Genomic DNA, 19019 nt, shown 5'->3' on the forward strand with positions numbered 1-19019 from the left:
TTTTTTTTTTTTTTTTTTGTTAATTTTATTTTTTAATTTTAGAAATAAAAATTATATTTTAGTTTATTATTATTATTTGGAAAATATTTAACTAAATAATACTAATTCAACTCAAACTAATATCAAACAACAATGAAGCCCTTCTAAGGGTCATCCCAAACGAGCTTATGGCCTAAAACAAACCAAATTAAACAACTCTTAATTAATTAATTAATTAATTATATTTATAAATCTATGTTTTTCTTAAATTTAATTAACTGATATCCCAATAAGAAAAATGCAGTCTTTGTGTGTGAAAGACAGAGTTTAAAACGAAGAAATCAAGAAATAAAAGTTATGTCCAAAGAAAATGGAGCTACAGATTGGCATGCGCCTCAAATCCTCTGATCAAAAATCAAATTTCTGGAAGCAAAGTTCATAAAAATGGCATCTACGCATATATAATTCAATGAAATATTCTGAAATCAGACCCCAGCCGCCATTTTCTTTCCCAACGAGTTCATCCTGTCGTTCTCTCTTTTTCTTCATTTCATTATTCAATTCTGAAAAGGAGAGAGAGATTATACAGAAAGAGCTCAGCGAACTGTGTATGGTGTTATGTTGCTTCGAGTGGCACTAGGACGCAATCGCCGTCGCCATGAATTGCTCTCTTCCGGCCTCCGTGACCCATTCCTATTTCTCACCTTTTCGGCATCTCTTTCCTTCCTGTAACGGTGCCAGATTTCCCGGATTCCAATTGCAGACATGGTGCCCGATCAGGAGGCGGCTTAAGTTCGCTTGCACGGCGGAGCTCTCGAAGTCTGTATCTCTCAATTTTGGCTTGGAACTTCAGGTCTCTTACTTTAATCCTTATTTTTTCCTTCCAATTATCGCTATTTCGTTGTGTTTCTGGCCGGAGAGCTGGAAGTGATTGTGCTTGGTCTTGTCCGGGGAAATTAATTGCTTTGTTACTGTATAAATGTGAGCGTGATGGAACCCTTGTTTTTGATTTAATGTTATAATCGTTGTTCTTCTCAGTTCTTTAGGTTTTAGAGGCCCTCTGCTGATTGTTATTACATTCAAGTTGCTTGGAATCATGGGGTTATCAGATAATGGCTTATTTATCAAAAATAAACTTTGGATTTTGCTGTTTGATAATAAATCAACTACAATTATCTTCTTCCTGATTTTTATTTCGTGTTTTAACTTTGCCCTTCTGATTTTTGATTGTAAACCATTCCCATTTTGTAATCTATTATAGTCACCATGGATGGGGCCCGTTCCTGGCGATATTGCAGAAGTTGAGGCATATTGTAGAATCTTTAGAACTGCTGAACGGCTCCACTCTTGTCTGATGGATACTCTTTGCAATCCCTTGACTGGTGAATGTAGCGTTTCATATGATGTTACACCAGGGGAAAATCCAATAATTGAGGATAAAATAGTCTCTGTTCTTGGATGTTTAGTATCACTTCTTAACAAAGGAAAGGAGGATGTACTTTCTGGAAGATCATCTTCCATGAATTCTTTCCACGTTACAAATTTAGATTCAATGGAGGATAATCTTCCTCCACTGGCTGCTTTTCGGAGTGAGATGAAAAGGTGTTGCGAAAGCTTGCACGTTGCTCTTGAAAACTTCTTGACTCCGGGCGATGACCGTAGTTTGGATTTATGGAGGAAACTTCAGAGGCTGAAGAATGTTTGTTATGATTCTGGTTTTAATAGAGGGGAGGATTGTCCCTGCCATACATTGTTTGCTAATTGGAATCCTGTTTATCTACATAATTTCAAGGAAGAAACATCAGCAAAAGATTCTGATGTAGCCTTCTGGAGTGGTGGTCAGGTAACAGAAGAAGGTCTGAAGTGGTTAATCAACAAAGGATTTAAAACGATTGTTGATCTTCGAGCAGAGATGGTGAAGGATGAATTCTACAGTGCATCCATACATAATGCTATTGGTTCTGCAAAAGTTAAGGTGATCAAAATTCCTGTTGAAGTTGGGACAGCACCAACGGTGGATCAGGTTGAGAAGTTTGCATCGTTGGTTTCGGATGGCAGCAATGGGTTGATCTATCTTCATAGTAAGGAGGGTGTGTGGAGGACATCAGCCATGATATCTAGATGGAGGCAATATGCTACTCGCAGTGGAGAACAGATCGTCTCTAATCATACTATCGTTCCGGGTGATATTCTCCTTAGAGACGCCTCTTCCAAATTAGCACATAATCAAAATGGAGCAAAAGAGTCGCTGGAAACTTCTACCGTTGGAAAAACATTTCCACATGAAGAAGACGGCCAATCTTTGCTGCTAGAAAGTGCCCATCATAGTTCAATCAATGGAAAAAATTATGCAGAAACTGATAAAGTTAGTCTGAATATGAATGGAACGTACAACGGGCCTATTCCTACACGAGATCTGTCATCTTTAAGAGCAGTTGATAATGGGGAAGAGCATCACCCTCTGAAAGCTCAGATTCCTCCACGCAATAGTTTTTCAAGAAAAGAAATGTCCAACTTTTTTAGGACCAAAAAGATTACTCAAAACTACTTACACCATCAATTGAAAACAAAAGTAAAGTCTTCTACGGAGTTACCTGCAAGCAGTGTTCAAAGATTTAGTGTTGGTGATAGTGATCTTAAATCTGGAATTGTTGAAGCAGGAAATTCTAACAACAGCCCATGTGTGAACGATACGCCCTCGAAGATCCAATTTTCATCTACTACAAAGATGAAGTATGTCAATGTTGATAGTCCTGAACCAGCCAATCCTATTCTTAATAGACTTGTAGCTTCTACTGCTGTTGGAGATAAATTTCCCTCTAAATCAGAAACACATGGCTTAAAGAGCAATGGTCAAGCAACTTCAGTTTCTAGCGATGTCGACGTGGAATATGTGGATGGAAATATGTGTGCTTCTGCCACTGGTGTTGTAAGGGTGCAATCAAGAAGGAAGGCCGAGATGTTCTTAGTTCGAACGGATGGTTTTTCATGTGCTCGAGAAAAAGTGACTGAATCCTCTTTGGCCTTTACTCATCCTAGTACACAACAACAGATGCTTATGTGGAAATCCACTCCTAAGACTGTATTACTTCTCAAAAAGTTGGGTCAAGAGCTCATGGAAGAAGCTAAAGAGGTACCATAAAAACTGAATTTGAAATCTTGAAACCTACCCGTTCGATTTCAAACGACGTATAATTTTACATGGAAAATTCTATCCCTAATTGTAGGTTGCCTCGTTCTTGTATCATCAAGAGAAGATGAATGTCCTTGTTGAACCTGACGTTCATGACGTATTTGCAAGAATTCCCGGGTTTGGATTTGTCCAAACTTTTTATAGTCAAGACACCAGGTAAGACTGTATTGATGAACTTGTTGACATTTCCTTTTTCAGGGATTTGCTTATCCTGTTGTATGCTTAGTTTAGTGACCTGCATGAGAAAGTTGATTTTGTGGCATGCTTGGGTGGTGATGGGGTTATTCTCCATGCTTCAAATTTATTTAGAGGTGCTGTTCCCCCAGTTGTTTCGTTTAATCTCGGGTCTCTTGGATTTTTGACTTCCCACACTGTAAGCTCTTTGACTCGAGCTTTTCGGTTTCTTTTGATTGACTACTGCACAGATGAATATTTGTTTGATAATAATACTTTTTTGATATAGTTTGATAGTTGTAGGCAGGACTTAAGACATGTCATTCATGGAAATGATTCAGTAGATGGTGTCTATATAACTCTAAGAATGCGTCTTCAGTGCGAAATTTTCCGAAATGGCAAAGCTATTCCTGGGAAATTATTTAATATTCTTAATGAGGCTGTTGTTGATCGAGGTTCGAATCCGTACCTTTCCAAAATCGAATGTTACGAACATGATCGACTCATTACAAAGGTGGGTTTCCTTTTTGAAAATTAGTCCAGTTGATATGATGCAGATCATCATATCTTATCTTCAAGAGTGATATTATCTGAACCATTGGCTGCAGCTACTAAGTATAAGATAGTCACTTCTTGAGTGGAAATGCTTTTCAGGTCCAGGCCGATGGAGTCATTGTGGCTACACCTACTGGAAGCACTGCTTACTCTACCGCAGCAGGGGGTTCTATGGTAAGCTAATGTTTTTTTTTTTATACCAGAAACAATTTCATTGATGATTGAAATTTACAAAAGGCCTTCCGAATTTCCAATGAAGGAGTAGGAAGCAAAAATATTCGATAGTTTACACCAAGATATAGTTTGGTCTACAACGTTGTCGATGTGAGATCCCACATTAGTTGGAGAGGGGAACGAAACATCTCTTATAAGGGTTTGGAAACCTCTCCCTTGTAGACGCGTTTTAAAACCGTGAGGTTGACCGCGATACGTAACGGGTCAAAATGGACAATATCTACTAGCGGTGGGCTTGAGTTGTTACAACTGATATCAGAGTCAATCACTGAGCGGTGTGCTAACAGGACGTTGGGCCCCAAGGGGGGTGGATTGTGAGATCCCACATTGGTTGGAGAGGGAAACAAAACATTCCCCTTATAAAGGTATGAAAACATCTCCTTAATAGACGCGTTTTAAAACCGTGAGACTGACGGTGATACATAACGGGCCAAAGTGGACAATATCTGTTAGCGGTGGGCTTGGGCTGTTATAAATGGTATGAGTGAGGACACCGAGTGGTGTACCAGCGAGGATGCTGGGCCCTCAAAGGGGTGGCTTATGAGATCCTCCGGTTGGAGAGAGAAACGAAACATTCCTTTCAAGGGTGTGGAAACCTCTCCCTAACAAACACGTTTTAAAACCGTGAAGTTGACAATATCTGCTAGCAGTGGCTTGGGCTGTTAGCTTTGTATAAGTCTAAGTCTGTATCTTTTGTATAAGTCTAAGTCGGTTTCTCAATTATACTGATTTCTTTTCACATGCCACATTGTTGAAGTGGTTTCTGGCCATGTGTATGCATAATGGAAAATGTTGTTCTTGAATGTGATTATGGAGAGCCAGCCGTTAGGATGAAGTTCTTTATGCATCTTTGAGCCGATGTTCTTCTATCTTGCAGGTGCATCCGAACGTTCCTTGCATGCTTTTTACTCCAATCTGTCCCCATTCTCTCTCATTTAGACCAGTTATACTTCCCGATTCTGCACGACTCGAGTTAAAGGTGATTTCATTTAGAACAACGCTTTCAAGTATCGACACAGACTCGTACAAACTCATACATTACTCTACTTATACAATACAGGGATCAAATGCATACTTGTTTAGTCTCATATAGCTTAGCGTTCTAATCGAGTATGACTCTACTTATATTGACAGATACCGGAGGACGCACGGAGTAACGCTTGGGTTTCCTTCGATGGAAAGAGAAGGCAGCAACTCTCAAGAGGCGATTCCGTTCGGATATCCATGAGCAAGCATCCACTCCCAACTGTAAACAAGTGTGATCAAACTGGTGATTGGTTTCGCAGCTTGATTCGCTGTCTGAACTGGAATGAAAGGCTTGACCAGAAGGCCCTTTGAAGCCATTCCATGAACTTCATTTCAAATCAATAAACGAGTTCTCTGTAAATCACTGTACATACACACAAAATTTGGCTTTTACAGTATATGAGTTCCTCAAAAGTGAAAGAGAAGATGGTAGGGAATACTTGTACTTCAATGGATACTTGTACTTCAATGGATACTATAAATTTCAGAATATTCATGTCGTCCGTGTAACAGTTCAACCCTACCATTAGTAGATATTGTCTTCTTTAAGCTTTCTGATACAGGTTTTTCTTAACGTATAAAATGCATATGCTATAGGGAGGTTTCTATACCCTTATAAAGAATGTTTCGAGATCGCACATCTAATATGTTGACGAGGGCATGAGAATTTCGAGAAATGAGGCGAAAACTTTGTACCTTATTGTTTGTATCGTCAACTTAGTTCATCATTAGTTCGAGCTTTTTTTAGTACAACAAGTGGGGTACGATGATTTAAATTTCTAACCTTGAGTTTTGTCCTTGTTTTTCTCTGTAGCTCAAATGAATATTAATCGAAATAGTAATAGAAACACGTGCACAAACGATTGATAAGTATTGTTCGTATATGAAATTCAACTTTGAACCTCAATTATGTTTACTTTTTCCTTTAAAATCATAATGTTGAACGACTTATGGTTAATGTTGAATATTTGTTCTCTATTTACAAATAATAATAATAATAATAATTTTTTTTTTTGATACGACACCGTTTGGTTGCTAAAAACTTCTAAGCAGCCTAACAGGTTAATAAGGAGACTAGCTTCGACATAGACCGTCGACGCGTCATCAGAGAAGAAACGAAAGCCTTCGCAATAGAGCTGCTGCCCGAGGTATTTGCTTACCGCTCCTTCGATCTCTTTTGTAAGTGGGCAAATCCTGGGGAAAAAATTCAACTGGATCTAAAATTTTACCATTTTTCCGATTCGATTGAGTGGAATTTGTACTGAATTGCATCTTCCAATTGGATTGCCTCTGATATTTCGATTAGGTTATCCAAAACTAATCTATTGATTGTAGTGACGCTGAGATTTTTGTACCTTCTGTTGTTTCGGATCCGCATTTTTCTTTTCTTTTGCAATTGTTTTATTGCTGCTCATTTTGATCGCACATCTTGTTGTTTAGCTGGTTTCTGATTTCTGTTGCTGTCATTCCTCGTGGTTTGATGCTTGACTACTGGTTATGACGTTTTTGTGTTTGTGATTACTGAAGGTCATGGCGGGGTCTGGGAGTTCCATGCTTACCTCATTTCTTCTGTTCACTGTCATTCTTTCGCTTCAAGAGATGTATAGAGGAAAGTTAGCTTCATCGGAGTTATTTACCATACTTGGAGGATTCATCAGTTCTCTTCTATTTCTAGTGCTTCTAACTGTGAGTGCATACGCTTTTATCCTTTTACCAGCTAGACTAACGTGTGGATTTATTTCATCTTCATGTGTATTTCTGGATCCGGTGGCTTTTCCTGGAGAGGAGTTTACAGATATTTTATGGAATAGTTCGTGTTTTATCAGTATTTAATTCCGTCCTTTAGGCAGTTGAATCCACCTTCATAACATCTTTTGTCAATTACATGGACACTGAATAAGTAATATTGTTTAAATCAAAATGTGCAGTATTTCGTTGACTTCGATTTTGCATCGGTTACGAATTATAAGTTACAAAGATTTCTGCAATATTCTATTGTTTTCAATTCTGATCTCCTTGTTTTGTAAGAGATGATATTTCAAATTATAAACGATTATGACATTTTGGACCTGGCTTTGCTTGCTGTCAAACGTAATGGAATCAGTTGTATTTCATGGTTTTATGATAAGTTATGCATTGCATAACTCATGCATACAGAATTTTGTACTCATGACCGTGTTTTTTTGCTTCAATTACAGCGTGCAATTTATGAGCTTAATTTGTATTTAGTGCTTTTCAGCTTAAATTGCTGATTCAACATAATAATTTTCATTTTCATGATTTATTTATTGCAGTTTATAGGAAACTTCCAGGAATCATGTGGCATGCGAACTGGATGGGGAGCTGGTAAGTTTAGTTGCTTGTCCTTATCTGCACAATAATTTTTTTCTGCTTAATTAGTTTGTCAAAGACTAGCTTACAGTGTATGAGTAGCATCGACTTAGAGGTTGCGTATTTTGAATCATTGGGAGAGCTTAATGAGGAGCTCGAAATATGTCCCGTCAGTTGTGTAACAAGGTGTCCCATTGATGTCTCTGAGTATAGGTTTCATGGAAAGCACAGACTCTGTTGAAAATAGTCTTAATACTAATGCTGCAGATTGGAAACATTTGATGATTTATTTTATAGTTACCTGCAACAAGCGTATCTGTTCTTTATAAATGTTCATAATTGTTAGGATAAGCAAGCAATCATTAAAAAAAAAATTTGTATGGGTCTATATCTGTATTTTTGGCCTTTTCTTCTTCATATTATGCTGCATTGATTATGCTATTGAATGGATACTTGTCAATCATGTACTCCATTTGATTTGTGCATTATTAATGAAATGAAAATTTCATTGTTTAAAGTAGTACTTTCCTACTACTAGATACTCTTTTCCTTTATGTTCTTTCATAACAAATGAATTTTCATTGATGTTTGTTGAAAACCTTTAAGTGAGTTAATTCAGTAGATCATATATTATGATAAACAATAGCATAATAGTGTCCACATCTGCCAGTTTCCTTGAGATGAAGCAGAATCAACTAACCATTTACTTTTCTGTTGCAGTCATCGTAGCAGAAGCAGTTGCATTGATTGCTGCAAGCACTGTTCATAGAGTTTGCATCACAACATGGTATTCTGACTTAATCCATTTTCTTTACTGTGTTCATAGCTCTACTTCCCGTGGGAAGAAAGAAATGCAGAAGGAAACACTATAAAGAACAGAGAACTCATATCATAACGATTCAAAAGCGAAGATTATAAGATAGAAAACTGATCCTGTCATAATCTAATATCATATGTTCAAAATGGTAACTTCATTTCAAATATTTCAGAAGGGAAGGGAACAAATTCTAGACGTATGTTTATAGCCATTATATTAAATAGTAGAACAGCACGTTCCTTGTGATTGATTGCACCAAAACATTGAGTATCTTGAAACTCTAACTTCACATCTTTCTTGTTTTCTTCTGTTGCAGTTTCTTATTCTCCGCTGGACTGCTGTACGAGTTGAACAAGTTTTCGAGCGTGGCACTTTCTAAATCCGAATCTAGAGCGAAAAGGCACTGAGATGGAAACTAAGTTAGTTCTTCAGAGAGGAACAACGTTGTTTTTGAGATTTTCTTTTTACCCTTAGCTCCTGCAGGATCACTGCACCTTATGGTGCTGATTAGTTGTGTTTTTGTTTTCGTTTTAGGAGAGAGCCGGCTGTGGGAACAGTTACTACATTCATAACTATCATAATTTTAACAATTACTGCCTTCAAACATTTTCTTCTGTTGTTCAAGTAAAAAATGTATGGCATGTCTCCTGATTAGAGGTCCTATCGCCTGCTATTGAATCTAGAACACTTCATATTCATCTTGAAAACTTCACAGATTTGCAATAACAGTTCAAATTATAGGAGTGGCAGCATGTTATTTCATATCTCAAAATAACTCCACAATGTACCTATTAGAATTCTATTCCAAATCTAAATCAAAAAATAGATAGCATCGACATATTCCGAATTCAAGCCATCAAGAGTTCAACACACTTCTTAAATCCAGACTTATGTAAAACTTTTCGATAATTTTGTTTACCAAGCTATATCTCGATGTAAATTGTCTAATATTTTTACTTCCTAGAGCTATACCTCCTTCATCGAAAATTCGGAAGGTCTTTTGTAAACACCATGAATTATACATCTCTTTTGTAAATTTTAATCATCAATGAAATTGTCTCTAATAAAAAAAATCCAGACTAAGTAGAGCCCTGTTCGTTCCGCTCGCAACAATCCAATGAGTTCTCCAGGTGAAAAAAACATTAGACATTCCATCTTCTGAAACCAACACTTTTGATGTTATTTGACGTACAATAATTTCGATATGTCTATTATGGATCTCCACCTCTTGGGATCGATAAACCTTTTGAATCATATTAACCAAAGAGATACGACTTTGCACTATAGTTAGTTCAGCACCAATCAAAAATTCCCGAGGAGTTATAAATTATTTAACTCTTCGAACTAATTAGCTCCCTAAACTAAACAACCATAGACTCAATAACTCCACGTAGTGCTATCTGATGAAAAAAAAAATCTGAGCAAAGAGGTTGAGAAACATTTCCCTTGTTACTCCAATGGAAATGGTTGTACATAAAATTCAGCAGTAGCAAGTGGCAGCTCAAATCATTTTGACCATCTTTCTTTCTCTGCTTTTGCATTTCAGCTCTGCAACAGAAGAAAGGAAGAAACAGAAACTAGATGACATTTAGCCTGCAATAAGATGATGATATATGGGGAACTATGAATCCTTGCATTTTAAAGAAATAACAAATAGAACCTACAAAGGCAGAACGAAAGCAGACCTCTTTTAATAGTCCATCCAGCAAAGATGGGAATTTTGAACAGCAGCGCATCATTCAGCCAAGTTCCTCAATCACACATTGGCTCCTTGACAAGTAAATTCATTTTGTCCTGCAGAAATTTTAGAACATCTTCTCTGCCTTCCTTGATCAATAAGTGTCTCAACCTTCCAAATGTGACACCAGAAGGCCGTATTCCTTTCTCTATCATCTCTTCCAACAATACACAAGCTTTTGTAGCATTGCCTATTTGACACAGTCCATTAATAAGAACAGAAAACGTGTGCATGCTCGGAACAAACTGCTTCTTCTTCATATAATTCCAAACTTTAAGAGCCATATCAACCTCCTTCCTCCCGCAGAACATTTTTATGATCATGGTATACGAATCTACGTCTGGTTCGCACACTTTGACCATCCTTCGAAACATCCTAAACGCCTCATCTGTCTCACCACTGCCTATTAAGCTGTTTATAATGATGTTGCAAGTCCTTGAATTGGGGCTAACACCCTTTAATTCCATGTCCTTTAACACCCTATACACATTCTTAATCCTGTTTGCTTTACAGAAAGCAGAGATTAAAGCATTATATGCTGCTACATCAGCCCTTACTCCATTTCTTTCCATCTCCAAGAACGTAGAGACTGCCTCCTCGATCCGATTTTCTACACCATATGTATGTACCAAAACACTAAAGACAAATGATGTCGGTCCACAATTATTAGAATCCATTTCTTTTACAATGCCAACTGCTTCGTCGACTCGTCCTGCTTTGCAAAGAACATCAACCATAATGCTATATGTCACTACATCAGGAACGCACCCGCTATCAATCATTTCTCTAAAAATCTCCCTTGCCTTTGGAAGATTTGGAGCCCTACCCCATCCTTCAATGAGTATGCTGTAAGTTTTCGAGTCGGGAACAAATTGATCCTTCATACTGTCAAAAATTTCCTGAGCCTTCCTCACATTCTTGGACTTGCACAGAGCACTCAGCAATCCATTAAATGCAGCTACATTTGGTTTCATGTTGTATTTTTCCATGATATTAAATGTATAAACTGTTTCCTCTACTTTCTGAGCTCTAGCATACTTTCTCATGATAATACAGAACGTCTCAACATTTAGAATCTCCTTATTCCTCATAACATTCACCAAATCCCACACCATCTGGTACTGCCTTATCTTAGCTAAAGACTCGATCATAGAGTGGTAAGCCCTCACACTATGGACATAGCTTCGTTGTTTGGAAGCCCATTCAAAGAACCTATAAGCTAACATGCCAGCATTCTCAAATCTTTTTAGGACAGCCTCAACTATCTCAGGTGAAATCCTAATCCCACTTTGATCAAGGGCAGTTTCAAGCGCCAGTGTTTGGCATGTCATCATGATTTTACATATACTCTTGGTTGAATCCGAGACCGTATCAACTTGTTCACCAGAACTGTACAGCCTAGCCAACAATCTACATAGTGGAAGTTTGTTTCTCTCATAGCTGCAAATTCTCATCATGGTACACAGAATTGAACTTTGCCTCAAACAATGTCAATAACATGAAAACAAGTAACTACGCATGCTATTATGGAAAAAATCACCACTTAAGTTGCTGCAGAGCTTCTTAATTAAGCATATTCTCAAACCAAACTATAGCTAGCTTGAATTTTCGAAGGACGCTAAAGAGAAAATGGAACAGAACTTGAGAAACTTATAAATCTATAAACAATCCAACGAGCAAAGTAGAACTAAGTAACTAAAACACAAAACAGGCTAGCGTGTCGCACCGTTGTTATCTTCTTCCTCGCTTCAATGGAAGAATGAAACGACGGCGGCGCGATCGAACAAATTCCTATCGCCTAGTGGCCGGTGGTTCGAATTTGAGCATGCTGCGTTCCAATCCAATTTGGTGTAGAATCGGTGCCGGATTTCGCTCCTCCGACGACGCGGTTGCACGAGACCGACGAATTTTAGGGGTTGTAGGCTAAACTACAAAAGAATAAAAGTTAAAATAAAAAATAAAAAATAAAAATTTAATTTTTAATTTTTTTAAATTTTTTTAGACGTTTATGCTATTTTTAAAACTTCAAAATTATTTTTGAAATAAATAAATTACTAATAATTTAAAGGAACAATAATTTCGATATTTTTTTAAAAGTTTTAAAATTTTAGAAGTTTAAAGGTAATATTAATTTTTTTTTTGAAATAAAATAAAATGTTTAATAGTATTTTACTAATCTAGGAAAAAAAACAAAAAAAAAATGTATATATATAAATTTAAATTCTCTCTCACACCGACACGGACTCGGAAACGGGAAATAGAATAGAAACAAATCATAATTTGATGTTGCTGAATGCGTGGTGGCTTCCACTCATACATTCGTACGGAGGGAGAGGGAGAAGCGGAGGGGCCACGAAGTTGTGATATCTTTGATTAATTTGACCTTCTCCTTCCTCTGGACGATTTGTTTTTGAAGCTTGTTTGATGTTTATGCTTCAATTATCTGCGGCATTGATTCTGTGTTCTTTCTCACTTTAGAATTCGTATTTGAAGAACAGTTTAATTGCTCGCTTTTGCTTTGAAGATTATTGGGTTTACTTTTGATTCCATTGTTGAAAATTTGTGATTACGCCTGCAATGGACGAGTTTGGGGTATTGACAGAACGATTTGGATTGAAGCCGCAAGGAAAATCGGCTCCAATGGCCGCATCTAAGGCACCATCTCCTTCAAACACCTTCCAGTCCCGGAATTCCGGGTACAATTCGGGTTTGAACGGCAAATCCTCGTTCGACTCTGGTTTTGTTGACGTATCTTTTCAGAAAAATACTAAACCCGATACTTACGGAGGGCTTGATGATTACGATGGTCTTTTCGGGAGTCTCAACCAGTCAACGAAACATTCGGGGAATTCTGGGAGTTCTCCGTCTTCTTTTGACTACGATTCCATATTTTTTGGGTCGAAAAATTCAGATCCAACATATGATGATGTTTTTGGTGGGATTCCCGGATTCAAGAGCTTGGTTACAGCGAAGAAGGAGGATCCTGTCCGATCATTCCCTTCGTCTTTGAATCAGACCTCTCAAATTGGTGATTTGTTTGGTGATTTTGGCAGCAATGTGGGAAAAACTTCCCCGAAGCTGAACGGATTAAAAAATGCAGCAAATAACGCAGCTCCTTTTGATGAATTGATTTCTGGCTTTGGCAATAAAAACTCTCGAACTAACAGGTATAATCAATGTAGATGCTTGAAAAACTGGCCTACATTATGTCGTTGGTACGAGAAAATTATGGTTTAGGTTCTGCTTTTTGTTGGTGAATCTACTGTATCATCATGCCGGTGTGAATTGAACTTGGGAAAAGATTTGACATAGAATTTAGCTTCATTTTTTTGTGTGTATTTCTAGTTTCTTAGATGACAAGAAGCAATTTCAGCTTCACAGTTTCATTCCCTTTACTGTAAGATCAGTTTACTCCTGCAGCATGTCATTTCCTTATTTTGGTTGCCATATATGCAACCTTTCAAATGTAAAAGTTCATTTTTGACTTTCATTAGTTACCTTAAATGTCCTATAAGCCTGCATCTATTCGTTTCTGCTTCCGAGGCAAATTCATACGAGCAATCGCCAATCAACAGCATTGTATTGAATTGTTAATGAAGTACAAACATATAACTGGAATGAAACATATCTGCAATTGAATACCATGGTTGCCTTTCAATTTTTCTTTAATCATATTAGACCATTTACAATATCGTATGCCTAGAGAAACTCTCTTCAATGTGGGAATAAAGTCTTGATTATTGTAGAAATCTATTTTCTGTATACCCTATGTGCCTTCCCAAACTCATTCAATTTTGTTCCTGCATATTTCCGACTAGATGATTTCCGTGCTGGTTGTTTTTATTCATGCATCTCTATTTTTCTCGTAAGTGTGATTACTCGTACCATTGGTGCGTTCTAATTTTACTTGTTTTCACAGGGCAAGCATGCCAGACAATCTGACCCAGCAATCAACTGTCAATTCAGCCAAAGATCCTTTTATAGAACTAGAATCAACTTCAATACCGTCTTATAATTCATCTGAAGCTTCAAAATTTGACAGCCCCCCAAGTTCTTCCTCACCATTCAGGATTCCTCGGATACCAAAGCCAGGTCATAAGGAAGATAAAGGTGCTTCAGCTTCCCTAAATTCATAAGTATTGATATGCCCAATCTCATCAAAATTTGACAATATGAAGATGCTCTGTGCAGTTAAGAGCTCCTCTTCCTCTCCTATAGATGAATTGGATAACTTTGCTAGGGGGAAGACGCAGAATAACAGTGAAGGGAAAGTCAATGCCTCAACACACATGAGTAGAAATCGTCATGTTGCACATGCTGCAGGAGTAAATCATCAAAAGACTGTTGACGATCTGGACTCCTTTTTCAACGTGGGTCCTCAATCACGGAGTGTTCCAAGGTCACAAACGACGACTCCGGTAACCACTTAACACCACCAATGCTTGTTCAAAAGAAAAAAGAATATGAAAATTGGTTGCAGTTAAAACAATATATATTTGTTTATTTGTATCCTAAACCACCGGATGGACACGTCTGTTAATGTTGTGGTGTTATTTTTCAGGATCCTCTATTTGACGTTCCTAAATACAACAAACCATCCGAAATTCCCAAAACTGCTTCTTCTGCTGTTAATCTTGTGGATGATCTTTCGTCGGTTTTCGGAGGTGATATACATACCATGGAATGCAGCTTCAGCTATGACTATATGCAATTGACTACAATTTTCTCGATTGTTTTTTCCTTCAATCTTTAAAAATTTGTTTTTCCCCAATCCCTTTTTTCTCTTATGTTAGTTGCTCCTTCATTTGGACATTTTGAAGAAGTTGCTGGGGAGAGTGAAGAAAGAAGAAGAGCTAGAATGGGGCGTTTCCAGAGAACCCAAGAGCGTGCAGTTTGTGTTTCCCTTTCTCTCTTTTTAAATCTTTGTTACAATTTGTACCTATTAGAGTTTAGATCTCTCTTCTTAGATGGATGTTCTTATTCATTGAATTAAAAGCAGTTCAAATCGATTCCTAGTGGGATTTGAGGCATAGGCATAGACTTCCTAGTAATTTTGGCAAACTGATTATGGATTTTGCATTTCTTTTTTTGTTCATCTTTACCAGGAACATTTACACCGTCTTAATGTTTTATTTTCAGGCAAGAGCAGTGGCTGATTTGAATCAGCGTGATTTTCAAACACAGCATGAGCAAGAAGAGAAGCGTGTTAGTATTCAATTGCTCAATTGTATTTTGACTTACAGTTATAATTCTCATTTTAGTTAAATCCAAAGGCTTGGTTGGTTTATTTCCAGTTTTGTTTGATTTGACCAGAGGTTTGCTGAGTCTTTAGATGTTGATATCAAGCGCTGGGCTGCAGGGAAGGAAGGCAACATTCGTGCATTGTTATCGTCAATGCAATATGTGTGTTTCTTAGTTTTAGTTTTTCTCTCTCATTCTAATGTTCCTTACCTAGTGTCCGTTATTTTCTATTATTCTCCATGTGAGCATTTCGATTAGCTTTTCTCTCTCTATTTATTTATTATTTTTTGAGAAATGGAGTCACACCAAAAAATAAGCTCAACCTAAAAGCCTTAGGGATAGGATCCATAGGCATAGAAAGGGGAAATCGAAGAAAAGGGAAAGAGGGAATATTATGTAAGGATTTGTGTAAAGCACTCGGTTGGTGGTTGTTTACTGAATATCTTCACTAAATTTAACAAAAGTGGTGAACTTATATGAGAAACATCTAGAAATCCTTTCTTCTGAAGAAGCCAAAGAGACCTCTACAAGCCTTTGAGCAATGGATTATACTCTTTTCTTTTTAACCATCAGCCCGAAATAAACTAAAAAATCTCATCTTCAATCTTCTTGGAGGAACAGGACGGGCGCCAAGAAGATTCAAAATGATTGGTCATTCCTTTAATTTTCTTTCCATTAAACATCTTCTCAGCTGAAGATCCCAAGTATTATTGTAAACGACCAGCAAGTATTTATAGTGGCAAACTTGAAATTTGAGACCCTATTTATGTGGAAGGAAAGAAGCTGAATAGAGGAAGAGGAGAAGTCCTAGAAGAGTTAAAGATCTTCTTATTCTAAAAGAGTTGTTGACCTTAAACTGCTTCTGCATTTCCCCTTCATGGAGAGAGAAAAACTTCTCATCTTTGGAATTGTTTATGATGTATTTCCTGTAGGGATCTGTGATGGTAAAGACTCAGGATTTAGAAAAGCCTAGGCTGGTATTGAGGATAATGAAAAACCATAGTACCTTTGTAGGCTAGTATTGAGGATGATCGAAGATCAAAGTACCTAAAATGTATAAATTTTTCTTTTGACTTCGTAGGTAGATAAGTTAATATTGGCAACTTTATTCAATAAAGATACTTTGCAGTAGGCTGGTTTGAGGAGAGACAAAAAAGCTTAAAACCATTGATTCTCTTTTGGTAATATTGTAAATAGTAGCATTCGTAAAATGTGTTTACTTCCATGACCTTTTGCATGACATGTGGTAATGCTTATAGGATGTATACATAAACATACATAACTTCTTGTAGACGCTTGAATAGTTATATTCTTAGAGAAGCATGGGCTGGTGGCTGCACCCCATGATCATAACGAAGAATATTTTCATAAAAGCCATCAACTTTAAAATACGTTCACACGTTCAACCAGTCCAGATTCTCTAGCTGTAATTGGCAACAATATAGATTCGTTTACTAGCATGCTGATTAACCTCCACTCTACTGGTGATTAGGTTCTCTGGTCGGGATGCGGTTGGGAGCCAGTTTCATTGACGGATATGATTACTTCTACCTCAGTTAAAAAAGTATATAGGAAGGCAGTCTTGTGCATTCATCCGGATAAGGTACAACAGAAGGGTGCCAGTATTGAGCAGAAATATACAGCAGAGAAGGTTTTTGATATCCTTAAGGTGACTTGCCAATATTTCATTTTCTTCTTTTAGCATCCTTAGCTTCATGCTTGCATCTCGACTTGGTATCTGTTTTTCGAACGATAAGGTGTTTGATCTTTTGAGTTTGGTTACATGTTTAGAGAATGGGTTGTTTGTTTTTATTTAAAATTTTCGTTGAACTTAAGTCGTCTCCAATGCGGATACGGATTGTTATAGAATTATAAAGTACCTAATGATTTCCTACTTGGAATGTTTCTATGACAAACTATTGTAATCCTAGGAGAAATAATCAGACGAAGGATTATGACTGTCTTCCTCTGGAACGGCCTAAGATTACCGCTAGCAGATATTGTTCCCTTTGAATTTTTCTTTTCGGGCTTCCCCTCAAGGTTTTTAAAATGCGTCTGCTAGGGATAGGTTTCCACTCCCTTATACAGAATGTTTTGTTCTCCTCCCTAACTGATGTGGGATCTCACAATCCACCCCCTCTGGAGCCCAGCGTACTTGCTGGCACATTGCCTCGTGTCCACCCCATTTGGGGTGCAACTTCTTTGTTGGCACATCGCTCGGTGTCTGGCTCTGATACTATTTGTAACGGCCCAAGACCACTGCGAGCAGATATTGTCTTCTTTGGACTTTTTCTTTTGGACTTCCCTTCAAGGTTTTTAAAATGCGTCTGCTAGGGAGAGGTTTCCACAAACCCTTATAAAGAATGCTTCGTTCTCCTCTCCGATCTCACATTCTCATCTTTCTTGTCCAAACAATTGGTTGGTTCAATACACGACTTCTTTTAGATTCAAAGTCTAATTCAGTTTACTTGTTTTGACTGTCTTATTACCATCATTTCTGTCTTACATTGAAACAGGAAGCGTGGAATAAATTCAGCAAAGAGGAACTTTAGACACAACCTCGGATGATTGTTTCTTTTCAACCACCATGTCACCTGCAAAGTATGAGTACCTAATCAGGGGGAGACGACCAAACTACCATGACAAGACCCGTCTGCTTCCTGCAGGTCAGTCTTGTGGCCATTTGGCTGTTAATATTGTGTTCAACATGTTCTCAGAGAAAGATCTAAAAGGTCGTGACTACTTGAAAATTTTATTCCATTGGCTAAATCATAGTTTCATACTTCGAAATAATGCTGATAATTCTTTAAATTTGCGCCAGATGCATTGCTATTGTAGAGTATTTCTTCCATTTTCCTCTTTCTTTCTTCTGTATACTGTATTCGGTGAAGTGTACATTCAAACCATTTGTATGATCTGTTGTAAGAGTATCCTTGAATTGTGTAACCTTGGGAAACTTTTTTAATCAACTTTTGTATTCATGATACGGATTTAGATGTCAACTCGAGTATAGTTCAATGGGTTAAGACATGTCTTCAACTTACTGTTTGAAGATTTAAATTACCCGTTTGAACTTAGAAGAAAAAATACCGATTTTTACGTTTCTTTTATACTTCAGGAGTCAAATTTCAAACTACACCCCAATTTCATAGGCCAAAACTAGAAAGTCAAGAAATTAGTGAGTTTGTGTTTTATATTCCAACAAATTTCTTCGTTGAGTTAGATATAGAGACGTCCATTTATCCTAGAGCTTGGGCTCTCGAAAAAATTTCCATTCAAATGGGGAATGGGAGAGAGAGTAAGGAGAGATTCCTCCTCGTTGGATAGGTTAGAGTAGATAAACAAGGTTGGGGATAGGATTGTATTCGTCATCCCTGCCTTGTTCTATCACGGTTGTGAATCTCGGGGTTTAACACAATTAATTTTGGAGCTTCTTATGAATATTATTACTTACCTATTACAATACCTAAGGTTTTGAGACTATAATTATAATGGAGAAGGCTTTTCCATCCCTGTCCCGTAGACATCTCTAGTTGACAAACTTTCGTAATAACACCCTTGTTGAAGACAATAAGAAAACATTCACGTTCATAAAATGCAGTTTCTCGGAATTGAGCTTTGGCCTTTCCCGTTGATCATTAATCCAATCGAAACAATAAAATAATGGACTCGATCAAAGTAAACAAATAAAAAATAAATAAACAAACATATCATGGCCTTTACCTCGTCCT

At 37.4% G+C, this 19019-nt stretch overlaps 4 protein-coding genes across 6 annotated transcripts in view; 3 read left to right on the forward strand and 1 right to left on the reverse strand.

Moving 5' to 3' along the window:
- The window catches only part of LOC111445622 (NAD kinase 2, chloroplastic-like), a 33433-nt gene that overhangs the window by 5011 nt on the left and 9403 nt on the right, over positions 1-19019 (forward strand). Inside the window, exons 2-9 of one of the 2 annotated variants that reach the window (XM_023084128.1) lie at positions 551-832; positions 1241-3112; positions 3207-3328; positions 3404-3545; positions 3636-3860; positions 4001-4075; positions 5013-5114; positions 5270-5621. In XM_023084128.1, coding sequence (XP_022939896.1) covers positions 638-832; positions 1241-3112; positions 3207-3328; positions 3404-3545; positions 3636-3860; positions 4001-4075; positions 5013-5114; positions 5270-5473 — 2937 coding nt within the window. In that variant the 5' untranslated portion in view covers positions 551-637 and the 3' untranslated portion in view covers positions 5474-5621. Of the gene's footprint in view, positions 1-454; positions 833-1240; positions 3113-3206; positions 3329-3403; positions 3546-3635; positions 3861-4000; positions 4076-5012; positions 5115-5269; positions 5622-19019 lie in introns of those variants that run through there. The other variant, XM_023084127.1, reaches the window with a different exon arrangement.
- Positions 6226-8969, forward strand: LOC111445628 (protein KRTCAP2 homolog). Of its 2 annotated transcripts, none has more exons than XM_023084135.1 (5): positions 6226-6309; positions 6689-6847; positions 7456-7507; positions 8213-8279; positions 8626-8969. In XM_023084135.1, exons 2-5 carry the CDS (start codon positions 6692-6694, stop codon positions 8714-8716), a joined length of 366 nt encoding a protein of 121 aa, XP_022939903.1. In that variant the 5' UTR covers positions 6226-6309; positions 6689-6691; the 3' UTR covers positions 8717-8969. The 2 variants fall into 2 exon arrangements, with proteins under 2 accessions (XP_022939903.1, XP_022939904.1); XM_023084136.1 differs by having other exon boundaries at positions 6246-6340.
- On the reverse strand, positions 9389-11970 carry LOC111445625 (pentatricopeptide repeat-containing protein At1g77360, mitochondrial). Its single transcript, XM_023084133.1, has 2 exons — positions 9995-11970; positions 9389-9857 (listed from the first exon to the last, which is right to left on the reverse strand). The coding sequence occupies exon 1, from the start codon at positions 11502-11504 to the stop codon at positions 10062-10064; it is 1443 nt and encodes a 480-aa protein (XP_022939901.1). The 5' UTR covers positions 11505-11970; the 3' UTR covers positions 9389-9857; positions 9995-10061.
- LOC111445624 (auxilin-related protein 1-like) lies at positions 12289-18267 on the forward strand. The gene is made up of 9 exons (XM_023084132.1): positions 12289-13214; positions 13967-14157; positions 14239-14465; positions 14609-14711; positions 14841-14938; positions 15187-15252; positions 15361-15450; positions 16781-16957; positions 17805-18267. Exons 1-9 carry the CDS (start codon positions 12625-12627, stop codon positions 17838-17840), a joined length of 1578 nt encoding a protein of 525 aa, XP_022939900.1. The 5' UTR covers positions 12289-12624; the 3' UTR covers positions 17841-18267.

This window comes from Cucurbita moschata, unplaced genomic scaffold (genome assembly GCF_002738365.1).
Source record: "Cucurbita moschata cultivar Rifu unplaced genomic scaffold, Cmos_1.0 Cmo_Scf00007, whole genome shotgun sequence".
Lineage (NCBI taxonomy): Eukaryota > Viridiplantae > Streptophyta > Magnoliopsida > Cucurbitales > Cucurbitaceae > Cucurbita > Cucurbita moschata.